At 38.6% G+C, this 14,538-nt stretch overlaps 2 protein-coding genes across 5 annotated transcripts; both read left to right on the forward strand.

The window, feature by feature from the left end:
- The first annotated feature begins 1,969 nt into the window (after positions 1 to 1,969).
- LOC103724312 lies at positions 1,970 to 12,383 on the forward strand. Of its 4 annotated transcripts, XM_017846932.3 has the most exons (9): positions 1,970 to 2,484; positions 6,089 to 6,466; positions 6,549 to 6,775; positions 6,885 to 7,079; positions 7,256 to 7,309; positions 7,393 to 7,450; positions 8,575 to 8,618; positions 8,777 to 8,833; positions 11,864 to 12,383. In XM_017846932.3, exons 1-9 carry the CDS (start codon positions 2,193 to 2,195, stop codon positions 11,894 to 11,896), a joined length of 1,338 nt encoding a protein of 445 aa, XP_017702421.3. In that variant the 5' UTR covers positions 1,970 to 2,192; the 3' UTR covers positions 11,897 to 12,383. The 4 variants fall into 4 exon arrangements, 3 of the variants coding, with proteins under 3 accessions (XP_017702421.3, XP_026656274.2, XP_026656275.2); XR_003383127.2 differs by lacking the exon at positions 7,393 to 7,450 and having other exon boundaries at positions 11,864 to 11,937; XM_026800474.2 differs by lacking the exon at positions 8,777 to 8,833 and having other exon boundaries at positions 1,974 to 2,484.
- A 402-nt stretch (positions 12,384 to 12,785) lies between these two features.
- On the forward strand, positions 12,786 to 14,538 carry LOC103724311. Its single transcript, XM_008815531.4, has one exon. It carries the CDS (start codon positions 13,452 to 13,454, stop codon positions 14,118 to 14,120), a length of 669 nt encoding a protein of 222 aa, XP_008813753.2. The 5' UTR covers positions 12,786 to 13,451; the 3' UTR covers positions 14,121 to 14,538.

Below are 14,538 nucleotides of genomic sequence, written 5' to 3' on the forward strand. Positions count from 1 at the left end.
TAAAGGGATGCCACTTTATATTAATCTCCTATTTACTAGATCGGAAGAGCTCTTATTATTATTATTATTATTATTATTATTATTATTATTTTGCTAAAACATATGATTCATACAGTTCTAACATGGATAAATCTAATAAGATTAAAAAACAACAAATTCTGAAATGCTCTAGGCAACTCCCTCTTTCCAACCCACATGATACTTCCGAAGTGAGTCTAGAGGTGGCAATCGGGTCGAGTTGAGCATAAACGGGTCAGGTCAGATTCAGGTCGAGTCAAAAAATTATAAACCTGAATTTGACCTGTTTATTAAACAGGTCAGAAATTACAACCCGAACCCGACTTGTTTATTAAATAGGTTACCCGACCCGACCCATTTAACATGTTTAATAAACAGATCAGTTTAAATAGTTCCTTCTTGACTCTTGACCCGTTTAAACAATGAACACCTGATCCAGACCGCTCTCCGTTCTCCTCTCACCCATCCGACCGTCTCCTCCAAGACCCCCTCCCCGTTCTCCCCTTACCCGTCCGGTCGTCTCCTCCAAGACCCCCTCCTCGTTCTCCTCTCACCCATTCGACCGTCTCCTCCAAGACCCCCTCCATGTTCTCCCACTTTTCCGCCTCCCCCTCCGTCCGCCGGCGACGGCCGCCGCTCACCTCCCGGAAGCCCCGCCTCGGAAGTCGGAAGGTCCCACGACCCCAACCGCGGCAAGCCCTGGGCCGTCGACCCCCACGTCTCCCTCTGTGGCCATCACTCCCTCCTTCGGTCCTCTGACGACCCGCCCCCGGATCTCGATGAAATCCTCCGACCCTTGGCCCCCTCCTCCGACCCCGACGCCGGCGTCGTCGTCGTCGTCATCGAGTCCTTCCTCACTGACCTCCTCAGCATCATTGAAGGCCCGGCGTCCTCGGATCTTCTGCTTCTCCTCGGCATCATCGAGTCCCTCCTCACCGACCTCCTCGGCATCATTGAAGGCCCGGCGTCCTCGGATCTTCTGCTTCTCCTTAGCATCATCGAGTCCCTCCTCACCGACCTCCTCGGCTTGTTTGTTCGCCAAATCTAAAGGGATCGAGGTCAAATCCCACGACGGCCGGAGGGGCGACGGTTGGAGGGAGATCTTCGGCAACTCGGTAGCTGGGGGAAGATAGGGAGAGATGAGGAGGGAAAGGGGGAAAGAGCCCGACTGGCGGCGACTCCAGGGGGTTTCTCTTTCTCACTTTCTCTTCTTTTAGTTTTAGTTAGGTTTTCATCTGTGAATCTCATCTCCACTCCCAGTCGTTGGATCTTGAAATTGTTAGCCTCCATCAATTTTATTTGGGATAAAATCAGGCCCAATGAGGCCCATATATTAAACAAGTTATACGGGTTATACGGGTTAGACATATAAAACCTGTATCCGACCCAATTAATAAACAGTTTAAACGGGTCAACCTGTTTACGACCCGAACATGTTTAGGCCAAACCCAAACCTGTTTATGGCGGGTCGAATCATATTTTGCCACCCCTAGAAGTGACTGACCACATACCGAGCTCTTACAATCATCCTCAAACCCCCTTATCCCCTCCTACAAAATCCTAGCTATTTAATTTTAAAAACATACAAGCAACACAACTTTGCGGCATCCTAACTTTAAGTCCAGCTATGCCATTAATCCATTTATTAATATGTTAGTCAGTAGATTTTAGCTATTTAGCATTTCATGATGGTCGTTAAATCTAGGACCATACAATCTATACTATCCCTCGTTCAATCCCGACCCTAAAACCGTCAATCAAATTTAGAAATCCAGTTCGTTTTATGTAATTCTATTTTAAAAAGTGGATTTTCTCTCTTCCAAGATATCTGTTTATTTTCTCCAAAATTCATAAAAGAATTATAAAAACATTAGACAGCTTTTGAAAGATTAAAACCTTTTTTTTAACAAAGAAACTCGCATCTTCATCCTTTTCGCATGTGCCTTCTTATACCCTCATCGCGCTTTGGCTTTTACTCCCGAAACTTTAAACGGGAAAGAGAAACCTTCGGCTTCTGCTGCTGAAGTTTTAAACAGGAAAAAGAAACTTTTAAACAGGGTTCTTGCCCACTTCTCCATATCTCTCCTCTCCCATGGCGCCCTGAATTGTTCTCTCGCTTCCTCAATGCGAGCATCGCCCGGGCCTAGGATTAGGGTTTCGATCGAGGCCGGGAGATGGAGCAGATCGAGTCGGAGATCAGACGAGTCCTCCAGGACCACTACAAGTTCAGCTCCACCGTGCGGACCGAGGAGGACAAGATCGACGCCCTCGGTAAGGAGATCAAGGCTCTGGAGGACCGAATCCGGACCTCAGAGGCGGGGGATTTGGAGCGCCAGCGAATGCAGAACCTTCTTAGCTACCAGTCGACGCTAATCGAGAGGGCGTCATCGCGGACTGAGCTCCTTCGGGCGCTGCACGAGGACCTCCTACTCTTGTTCATCCGAAGAAAGCAGTTAAGGCAAACAGGTGGTCGTCCTTTCTGATTACTTGGTTCCTGTGATTTTGTTCATCTTGCGTTCAACTGAGTATGTTAATTCTAGGGTTCGTTGATTTAGAGCTATATTTTTAGTCAATAGTGCGTCTTTCACTGAAAAGGAGATTCTTTATGGAATTTTTGTTTCCATTAGTTTCTTTGGTTGTTCTTGTTTCATTTTGATGGGCAAAATATGAGTTCATATTTCTGATGCATCCTTTTCTTTTATCATTAGGAAGGGAAGCTTACTTTCTGCTGTCTTCTTTTGTTTCCATTTTGAGGACGAGGAAAGGGTATAAAAAATTCACGAATTGAAGGTTTACTTTTATTGCAATTTGCTCGAAAAGTTGTCAGCTAATGAGAAGCTCAGAGCAAGGGATAGAGAGTGTCAGCGTAAAGATGAATGAGTTAGTCAAAGCAATGAAGTTGTTTTCTGCTTTTTGATGGGTTGCTACTTGGTTTCTTTAAGAATATGATTATGAGAACTGTTAGCGGCCATCAGGAAGTGTTTCAGGTCGATAAGCTGCTAGCTGGTAAGATGACATGCTGTGTGGGGCATGATTTGTGGCCATACTACCATATACAAGTGCATATTCTTAAAATTTAGCTTAAGAAGAGTCCTTTTTTAAAAAGGTGGAGCATATGAACTAAAATACATTCGCAAGGTTTTTATGGAGAAGGTGTACACGTGTTTGGAGACTTCAAGGTTTTTCCCCTTCAAGGTGCATCTCAATTATCCCAGAGTTGGAAATAAGAAATCATCCTTAAATTTGGAGCAATTGAACCCCAATTGTTAGTTTATTTTACTTGCAAGAAGATCTTTGTTAAGAAGAGTTCAGCTTTTGTTGTTTATTAGTATATAAATCCATATAGAACCTTTTAAATTCCAACATTATGTGGGGAATGGAGAAGACTTGACAAATCATCTTCATAATTCATTGGGAGTAGCTAGGATGGGTTTGATCTCACTTCCGACATGTGCCAGGTATGTAGTTAAGTGTGTTTTGCTATCTTTTGACGTGTTGTTTGGTTGCCAAAGGGTCAAGCCTGAAAGCTTGGTAAACTAAAGTGGGAAAATAAGCTTACGTCTTTGGGGTTTAGGTAGAGTGCAGAAATCGGAGCTTATTTGAAAACGTGTTAAAACTTATTGGAACTATCAACTTGATAATTAAAGGGACTTTTATGTGTGATTTGCTCTTGAAACAAGTAAAATTTCAAAGACTTGCTTGGGTTCACAAGTGGTGTAATGTTTTCACATTTCATTGTACAAGTTTTATAGCATCCATGGGAATTACGGCCATTTTAAGTGACTAAATTATTGGGATTAACTTGAGGTTGTATCGTATATAAAGCGTAGTTATAAAGTCTTTTTAACTTATCAGATATGTCCTATTGTCACAAATATCTCCATATGAAGTTATAGGGGACAAGGTAAGGGTCTAAGCATGCAAGTATGCATCCTATCATGATCTTAGAGTTGCTTGCGAGTTGCTTGCGATGAAGAGGTTAAATGAGTGAGAAAGATACATGCTACTATAGATAAAATTTGTTTCATCAAGAGTAAAAAAAAAAAATTAGTTTTAGTAAAAAGATAATGAGTTTAAGGATCGGTGGAGATATGACCACTAGAAATTGCAAAGGAAGTGGCGTAGCAATGAAACTAGATAAAGAACAATGCTACGAAGAATGGCAGGTTTAACTGGATGTTTTAAAATAAAAGTATAAAAACTTTGAATGATACATGATTTTTACACTGGCTAGGTGGAAAAGTTCTCAAATGAATGAAAGTGAGTGTTGGCATAACAATTTGCAAGGAGTGGCCTACAAAGTTGCACCTGCTTTCATGAACACACATTATGAGGTTGAGGAAGTGGGTCTTGGGTAAAAAATTGGTGCAGGCAATGATGATTCCAATGAACTAATTTGGCTTTATGTAGTGAAGGTTAAATTTTTGGCTAATTATTTCTCAATCGGTTAAAATTTGTTTTTGTGGATAATTATTATCTTGAAGGTAGTATTGCATGGATACAAGTGTGAGAGTTAGATCTTGATGCATATCTAATTTTTTGGTTCAACAACAAGAAAAATGAATAAAATGGATAAATAGAAAAAGTATATTGACTAAATTACAAGTAAATTAATTCTACTCAGAAAAACTATAAGCAAATTTTTTTTATTAATAGTTTAGAATAAAATTATATTAAAGATATTACTTGTCAGGTTTTTGCATCTTCTATATAACATCGAGAACCTTATTAGTGATTGATTTCTTTGGGTTTTTGCTTTTAATATGTACATATTGATGATTTGACTTGTTTGATGTGTTTGTTGAAAAGAGTGGAATGCTAATGAACTGATGTTACTTTGTAGATCTTAGAAAGTGGTCACAAGTATAAAGCATGATATGCAAGATGGTTTTATTGCTATGAAAAATTGCAATTAAAGGGTATTAGTGTTAAATGATGAAAAAAGGCACTGGTAAGATAGCTATTATGCTTATCTTCTGAATGCTTCACAAGGTTAGTGCTATATGTCTTACCAATACAACTGCTATTAAGATACATATTCCTCATCCAAACTGTAAATTTAGCTCAAGACTTAAGGTTGAGAAATATTTGACATTTTCTCTTTTGGATACTTCATGCTTAACTAAGCTCCAAAAACAGCAAAGATGGACTTCTAACACTTTTAAGTACCACGTCATGAGGCCAGCCCTTAATAGCCGGGACAAAGATTGATAATTATGGTTATTGAGCATGTGAGATAGACGTCTTTGTCACAATTACTTATTTCAAAATTTAAAGGGAGAAGAGGTAGACTTGGCTACAGTTGAGTGCATCTCCATTAAGATTCAGTCAGGTCTGGATTGGACGATGAGAGTCCACATCAATGATATGAGCTGTTGGATGTGATTTACTATCTTTAAATCTAAAATCATATGATTTAGAGACCTCTAGCCATGCTTCAATTGGTCAAAAACTTAAATAGCCTAATAACATTAAATTGTTTATTTTTTTGACACTTGATGAATAGTCTAGGGATCTCCAAATCATATGATTTTTGGTATATAAGCAATGTAGAGGTAGTAGATCACACATCCGATAGCTCAGATAATTGATTTGAGACCTCCATTGTCCAATGTAGACCAGACCAGATTTGAATGGATATCCATTGAGTGTAGCCAAGTCCAGCTCAAGGGAGAAAATGAAAAAGATTATTAGATCTTACCTATGCTGCTGATTTGAGAACATTTCTTTTAGTTTCAGATTTTTTCTGCATTGACTATATTTACAGAAGACGACAGAAAGTATATCGCAAGCAATGATTGTTTCAGCCTTCTTTATCTTAGTGTGCTCCAAGCACCCCAGTCCCCTCCCCACCGAAAAAAGAAAAAAAAGGAAAGAAAAACTTTAACATTTTAATGTGGTCGCTGATAATTCGTAGAATGTTTCTTCTGCTTTAAGATTAGGCGATTGGATTATCATATGTGCTTGCTTTTATGTTACTATTCTTTGTTTCCCTGACAAAAGTACCCTTGTTTTTTGTTATTCATATACACAGTTTTTCTTCACCAGTACATCATTTTCTTGTTTATAGGTGACTCAGGTGCTGACATAATTCCCAATGTATCCCTTAGCTCTGGATTATCAAGTGGTGACAATAATGAAGGATTACCAAATGACTGTTCAAGGCCCTCTTCCGTGGATATTATGAGAATGAATGATGACCAGGACAACATGGAGGAGGTAACTACTGAGCAAGCACAGGTACCTCAGGGTCTTAATATGCCAGAAATACGTACGAACAAAGACACAGGTTTGACAAAGGATGATAGCAGGGAATACAACGATCTTCGGTATAAGAGTAATATCCTAGACAACATTGCTATCAGCATCCTTGATACGAATACAAACATTGATAGCATTTTAAGCAAAGCAATGAAGAGCTCTGATTTTCCGTGTGAAGAAATTCAAGGTGATTGTATTTTCGTTTAGTTTTTGCCTGTATATATTAATAAGCTATCTTGTTTTCTTAGTTCTAGAGATGGTCCTTCCAGATGCAGGCTTGAAAAAGGTACCTAGAAAAGTTTGTCGTGTTGCTAACTGTAATACAGTCAAGAGATTGACAGTGGATTTTGATGAAGCTGGTAACCCGACAGGCCCAAATGCTGGGGCCTTTAAACGGTCAATTAATTCATATGTATGCCATTTTCTACCTGTCAGATTCAAGCAAATCAGTGATGTTCCAACTGATGACTATAAATCAGTTTTAAGTGTATTAATGGTAGGCATCTCCATCCTTTCCATGTACAGGTATTTACTCCAAGTTTTTTGATTTTTTTCTGTCATCATTCGTATTCTTAATTTTGGCAACAATCATTTTCAATATACAGGAGAGGTATAATTTTGATATAAATGGAAGCTATACCAGGAAAAAGATTTCTTCTTGTTATAGACAACACAAATACAAACTCTTGGTTCGGGTTAAGAAAGATCTTGAAAGAGGTATTGAGCCACTAAAACCATCATATGTAAAGCAGGAGGACTGGGATGCTTTTGTCGCAAAGACAAAAGATGAAGAGTTTGATGTGAGTCTCTGCATTCTCTCCACTCTCCATCCAACCTCCTCTCTCTCTCTCTCTCTCTCTCTCTCTCTCTCTCTCTCTCTCTCTCTTGTTAAACTCATCATACCCCACCAGTGCATCAGGAATTTTTTGGAATGACATATCATCTTCACTTAAAAGCACTATATATTTTTTTTCAGAGGATCAGCAAGAAGAACAAAGCCAGCAGGAGTTCTGTACATAAAAGAAAGCTGGTGAGTTCAAACCCAACTTTATTACCTGTGTTTGTTGTATTGGAAATGATTTCTGAGGGACGTTTATGGTATTAATGCACAAGGGGTCTGAGGAAGTGATGCACGGATATGTGTATACAAAGGTGCCAAAACCCAAGAGAGGTAGGCTACTATTTCTTCTAGTTTTAAATTGTCGGCAGGCCTTCTAACTGTCATGGCTTAAAAGTGATGCTTGCTGAATGACTGATGGGATATGGCTACTATATGCATATTTGTGCACATGTTGCCAATGATGGAGTGATCATATACATGTATCCTTTGCCATGCGTTCTTTCTTCTTCTATGTGTCTTAAAGTGTTATCTTACAGTCAGAAGTGGCAACAAAAGGCATGTGCTTGTAATAGCAAGTGCAGGCCAATATGCTTGAGTGCCTGCTTATATTTTGGCAGCTGCAATAAGATGCACTTTGATGTACATGTTGGTACGTGTGGCTGCAAAAAGTACCTGTTGTTCAATACTCTCAAAATGGAAGCTGTATTTAAATCCTAGATAGCTTGTTTCCTTGTGATGAAGATCCACCTTCGACTAGTGCTTTGCTTTCCATTAATAATATGAGCAAGTAGTGGATTTATGCTATTATCAATCCTTTCCACTTTTCCAGTGTTTACTTTTTCAGTAAATGGTTTTTTACTTTTCCAAGATGAATGAGAAAAAAATCTTTTAATGTTTCTGTATATAACACAGCCTTTTGTGTCATGATGCATTTGCATATGTTTCTACTTTTAGGGGTAAAGATTTCATTATGCCATCTAGTGGTTGGTATCATTTAATCTTATTTAATTCTATACTTGTTTCAGCTTTCAGTTGTATTATCTTGTGATTTTAACCTTGTGAGTTGTTTATTGTTATGTGTTGTCGCTATTAGGACGTAATCCACAAATCTTATCCTATTCATTTGGCATGTCGATTGAATTTATCTGCACTCATTTCAATCTTGACTCATGTTCGCTTCCCTTGCTTGCTTTCTTAGATCCTTCTTATTATTTTTATTTGGTCTTTTCCATCCAACCTTCTATGCTTTTAAGACCCTTTAATCAAAATCTGAATGACCTTCCTTATTAGAATCTTCTATGACCTCGATTGACAAATCCATATCAAATATTTAAATAAGTGTGAAATAAGTGTGCATGTAAATAGACATATGTCATTCGTCTTTCAATTTTCAATCTGCACTAACTTTATTATTTTTTATTTTTTCACATGCTTTTTTTTTTTTAAATGTGTAGGTCGAAAGAAGAAGGTTCCAGCTGTTGCGGATAGTAGTGACAATGTAAGGTTCCTTTTGTTTTATTCTCGTTTATTTTTATTTTTGGTTGCATCATCTTTGCTTGCCTCCTTGGAGTTCTCAGACTATTGAAATATAGTCTTCTGGTCTCGAACCATAGGTTTATTTGTCTTGGATACTATTTGCTCTTTTGCCGATATCAGGTAAAGTATGTGAACAGCATGAAGCTTCATGTTTGCCAAGTGGTTCTTCATGGAGAGGTTAAATCCATTCTGCCTGCCTTTGTCAATGATATGCCTGCATAACTATTCCTTGCACATGGCAGTCATTTGAAGATGAATCATTTATAGTGAACTTCCTTGTTGAAAAAGAAAAAGAAATTTCATGCACATTATGCAACAAAGTGGTGCGGTCACTTGCTAGATTCATACACACACTGTTGTTTGCTGCTCAACCAAATTTAAAATTAATTTTAAAGTGTAAATACAAGCAGGAATAGAAATTTATTTGAACAAGTGGCACCATGGCATGCTCATTGAGTGGTTTTGCTTCTTGAGGTTGCAGGGTTGAAATTGGATTCAAACACTAAGATTTCTTAAACATCTTTTGGTTTCTTTATCATAAGGTTTTAATACCTTGACACGATGCAAGAGAGGAAACACTTTTGCACTCTCAAATGGATCCTTTAATCAATGTGATCAGATAAGTTAAAATGGTATATTCATAGGTTCCGAGGTTCCTCTACTTTTGAACTGGCGGTTAGCCATTGGGTCAATATTAAACTTTTAAATAAATGAAAAAAGTAAAAGCCTTTTGGGCTGTGAGTTGGTTTGGTTTACTTTCTTTACGGATGCTGTGATACAAAAGTTGGGATGACCTTAGGCATCTTACTCAATATGACTCTGAAGCAAAAGAGGGTATTCAAATATATTTTGGGCTTCAGAATTGGATGTCATTGGTAGATTGCGATGAACCTGTTACAGCAATCATCTCTCAGGATCCGCAAGTAGTAATACACTGGAAATAATGTGAGAAATGCTTCAGATTTCTGGATACTATCCATCATTATCTCAGAATCTAGAAGTCCACTTGCATGTTGGATTCCATACCATGTGCTTGGTTCAGTCTTCAGGTGGGTCTAGAAGATGGTTTCTGAGGCAGGATGTTTCAATTTGCATCATGAAGACTGAGACTTGTTTTCTAATAAAAAATCCTCAAATTTATTGTTTGTCTATACTAAGTTGATGGCCGACATACTATATCGTCTGCAAAGAGAGCAAGTTTCTGAAATAGGCATTTGGATAACAAGTAGACGAATAGTCCGGTTTTGCTTTAGTGGGGGATTTAGTTTACCTTTGTACCCACAACTTCCTATTTCTTCAGGGGAATATCATTTTCTTGTATAAAATGCTTATGAGAAAGTGGAACTTGCATTTATTTTTTTTTTTTTGATAGGACTAAAGCTTTTCTTTGTTCCTTAAGCTTTAGTGGGGGATCTAGTTTACCTTTGTACCCACAACTTCTATTTCTCCAGGGGAATATCATTTTCTTGGATAAAATGCCTATGAGAAAGTGGAACTTGCGTTCAATTTTTTTTTTGGGATAGGACTAAAGCTTTTCTTTGTTCCCTTAAGCTTTGGCCAAGTTTAGTTACTAATGCCATGGACTCAAGTTTTTAGATCCTGAGCAGAGTCATATTGTCATTCAAGACCAATGTTTGTTTGAGAGGTTGACTTTGTTTTGAGAGGATCATTGAATTTCCTTTTAGCTCTGGTAATTTTTAGAGAAATTTAATAACATCTTTTAGTTACAATATCTTCAATACATTTAAAACTTTTATCTTGATTGTAATCATTGGAAAATTTTAATTGCTTTTAGAAATTTCTTCTAGAACTCTGTTATTTTCATGTTTTTATGGTTTGCGTATGCATGCTTAAGTTACGCCCTGATATTGCTTTCCTTTTCTTCTATGGACAAGTTGTTTACGTTTATCAAAATTTTAGAAATAATAACAAGATCTTAACATATATTTCTAGTATAAAATTCTCAAACCCTTATAAAAATGCTTTAACAATGCTTAAGTTGCCTCCTAATAACAACTATCTTACTTCAGCGGTGAAGATATTTCAACATCATTATGCACATCCAATGTTCGTTGGAATATTGGCACGAGTGGCAAGTGTCCAAATGACCCCAAGTGTTTGACACTATCTCCAAAAATTTTAATACGTGGACACTTCCTTGTAATACAATTATAAAAATAAAAATTATAAATATCTTAATTCTTAAAGTAAGATGATGATTACTGAAAATTGACTAGTCAGTAACATTTTTAGTCAAGGTCCGTAATGTCGGTACCGAGTACCGTATTGGTTCGATACGGTATGGTACAGTATACTTTTGTGCCGAAATAACTTTCTTACTTATTTTTTCAATTTTCATCTCGGTATGCCTTGATACGGACCGGTATGCACTTTGGTACGAGGCGGTATAGGGCTTGTACCAACTTGAAGGCATGTTTCGTACCAGTTTTCTTCTTGTACGGTACGGTATGCCATGCTCTGTACTGGGCGGTATAGGGCAGTACTCGCTTTTAGTTATAGAAAGCTTAAATTAATGCAAAAGCAACATTAAAGAAAAATGGAAAAATAGGCTTGACAATGCCAAAGCTAAAAGAGCCCGAACACTGGACTGATACTGTCTAATGGTATTGTAGACTTGTGGTTGAGAATTCAAGTGTCATTAATTGCAATTAGAGTGTCTTTTTTGACAGGAAACGCCATCCGTCCATCTCACGAAAAAAGGTAAAAAGGGTGCCAAGTGGGACAATATAATGAGTCCTTGTTTTATTTTTTTTAATATACTATGGTTTTTTGGAGTAAGGCTGAAAAAATAGGCTTGACACTGTGCTAAAAGAGTTCGAACTTGATGCTGCTGATAATTTAGATGGGTGGCTTTCATAAAATTCATCAGTGTTTAAAGGATATTACAGCATTGCATAGAATTACGCAACTTACAAACACAGACAAATCTGATGACTGATAAGTATTTTTCTCTCAAAAAATCATTTCTATCAGCAAAAGCAATTGATGCAGTAACTTTAGGCTTGTTTCTTTTATTGCAGTAAGCAGCAGATTTCCAGTTTTTACATTTTTCTTTTGTTCTGAAAGTTGCCCGCGGTCTAGATCACCTATTTATTGTTCATATGAATCTTTTTTCTTAGTAGGCACATGAATCAGTATATCTGTGAGGGGCTACTTGGCTGAATTATATTTGTTGTCTGGTGCCAGGGATTCAACTCAGGCTCAATCCATGTTGGTTAGCATTCAGATTTCAGCAGATCTCGTGCTCTCGTTATTCCTGTTTCTTAGGCTCTCTCCCGACATTGCAATGAAGCTCGTGGCATTATTTTACACATGCACCCGGCTCAATAGGGAAAATTGTTTTTATCTTTCAAATTTGCTCATTATTTGAAGGGCATGGCCTTGTTTACCTTCACTGTTATTGGTTGTGAAATGGGGAGAAAGTGTAGATAAGTAATCCACTGTTGGCAATTGTAAGGTGAACATCCAAAAGATTGTCTGGTCTCAACCATGCATCGTTCCTTCTGGCTTTTCTATGCGGTAGCCTATAAAGAGGCCCACTGCCGAAAACGAGTGGCAGGCGTCTCTGGGAATGCCATAAATAGTGGTTGCAATTACCATTTGTACAATTACAAACTTGTTTGGAACGTTAGATCGTCGTGCTGGTGATTTAGGCGTATCCTTGTGACATAATAAACAAATAAAGCAGTTTAGATATGTTGATCTCCGATTTCTGTTGGGTTGTAGCAGTTATTAATCAAGATCACTGCTTTTTTTTTGTGTATGTGATACTCTATATTAATTTTAAAAATATAGAGATTAAAATAATATTAAAATAAAATTTTCATAATATCTTTTGCGGATTAGGACAGGTTTATTAAGATTGGGCTTTAATTATGGTGTTAATTATGGTGTTTATGATAGATTTGAATGTATTTAAATTCTTAGTATGAGAATTAGTATGAGAAGTTAGAGTTTGAACGGAGAGGAGAAAATATGTGAGGATCCTTTCGTGCACGTGTTTAATCTCATATTGGATATTTGTTGGGTAGATAATATTATTTTTGGGGTATTTTTTTTTTATTTTTGGATGAAGTTGTAGGTCTAAGTGATAGCAAAGATCACCCACCACACCACGGCAACCTAATAAGGAACAATATTTCTGCTGTTGTGTTTAAAAAGGTATACATTGGTAGTAAGAGTCTATCGGTGCATTATATGGATGGTGCACAAGACAATCTCTCATTGGGTCGTTGGATCATCTAACAATCAGCCATTGTTAGATCATAAATTAGCCGTCCGATATCCTACCCAACTGTCTGATTTTGGTTTTCAGAAGTAGTTTTATTACATGTATAAATGGATGAACCCGTACCATTTGATATTTCAGTAGTCTGATGAACCACTTGGTAGACCGCTTTTGGGGCTTCGGCCCCAACGGTCAGATTCGTTGAAATCACAAATCTGACCGTTGGGCGCCATCAAACGAAAGCCAACCCAAGGATAAAAAATTTGACCGTTGGAGGCCAGGCGTTTCTTCAACGCCCTCAAATATCTCTGCTCCTCTCTCCGCCCAATCCAAACCCCCACGTCAAACGCAAGATCTCTGCATTCACTCTCTCTTCTCCTTTCCATTTCCGCTTCTCTAATCTCCTGCGCGCCTCCCTCTTTCTCTCTGTATCCCATTACAACCAAACTTCCTTTCCCAAACTCAAATCTTCCCTGTTTCTCTCACTTTCCCAAAACCCCATATCAATTCTTTCTTGGTTCTTTCCTCCACCTTCCAAGTCTTACAATGGCAGAACAAAGAGACAACCATGTCGTCGAAATCCCAGTCGATACCGAGCCCCAGAAGCAAAGCCCCTTTGCTGATGCCACCCTTGGCGCGATCCAACACCATCCCCTGACCGAAATCTCCAAGAGCCCCGGCCACCTTCTCCTTCTCAAGCTCTGGCAGAGGGAGGAAGACCTCCATGGGCACCGCATTGGAGCAATCGAGGCCCGGCTGGAAGGCATCAAGCGCGGGGCATTCCAGCTCTGCTGCCTCTACTTCGCCTTCCATGGAATCTCCCTCACCCTCCTTTTCACCTCCTCTGTTAACCAGTCGGAGGAGCGCAGGGCGTGCAAGAACTGGTGGGTCCCTTCCTGCTTGTCCCTTCTCACCTCGCTTGTTTTGGTTTGTGCGGTGCAGATAAAGATCTGCGGATATTGGAAGGTCTCGAGGCATTTGCAGAGGGAGAGGGCCGACGGACGGGCCCTCACGAGGTGCATTCAGGAGTTGAGGATGAAAGGCGCCAGTTTTGATCTGTCGAAGGAGCCGCAGACCTCGAAAAGGATGAAGAGCTCAAGCGTAGAGATCAAATGGAGGCCTCTCCAGTGGTGCTCTCAGTATCTCGTGACCATATGTCTTCTCTGCTTCACGGGGATGATCTTTCCAGCTTGCAAGTTCATACTCTGCGGCTAGGATGGTTTCTTGACATCAAAATGAGGATTCTTTTATTTATTTATCTATTTTTTTAAAGAGCTATCTGGGGCTTTATTTATTTATTTATTATTTCGGGGCAGCACTCAGTGCCCCGATGATTACATCGCAAGTTACCTTGGAGTTGATCTTTTTTCCCGGCTTTTGGACAGAATCAAGTCAATATATGTCATTTTTTTATTGATACAATAGTTTTGCCTTTGAACCTCACTTAATTCCTTAATTTTTTTCTTCTACTAATAGTTGGATCTGTATTAGGATTTTCTTTGTCCGAGGATTTATAGCAATTGGAGCCTGATAGGTTCATGATTTTATTTTCACTAAGAAGCTTTGTGATGTGCTTCTCGATCAAGAGGAATTGAGAAAGCTCTTCTGTATAAATATCTAATCTTTTCCATCT

The sequence above is a fragment of the Phoenix dactylifera genome, unplaced genomic scaffold (assembly GCF_009389715.1).
Source record: "Phoenix dactylifera cultivar Barhee BC4 unplaced genomic scaffold, palm_55x_up_171113_PBpolish2nd_filt_p 000143F, whole genome shotgun sequence".
Classification (NCBI taxonomy): Eukaryota; Viridiplantae; Streptophyta; class Magnoliopsida; order Arecales; family Arecaceae; genus Phoenix; species Phoenix dactylifera.

Coding starts and splice junctions, on each gene's coding strand:
- LOC103724312 (XM_026800473.2), top strand. CDS start 2,193: ATGGAGCAGATCGAGTCGGAGATCAGACGAGTCCTCCAGGACCACTAC. Junction 6,776..6,884: donor CAGTTTTAAGTGTATTAATG/GTAGGCATCTCC, acceptor TTCAATATACAG/GAGAGGTATAATTTTGATAT. Junction 8,619..11,863: donor TTGCGGATAGTAGTGACAAT/GTAAGGTTCCTT, acceptor GTCTGGTGCCAG/GGATTCAACTCAGGCTCAAT.
- LOC103724311 (XM_008815531.4), top strand. CDS start 13,452: ATGGCAGAACAAAGAGACAACCATGTCGTCGAAATCCCAGTCGATACC.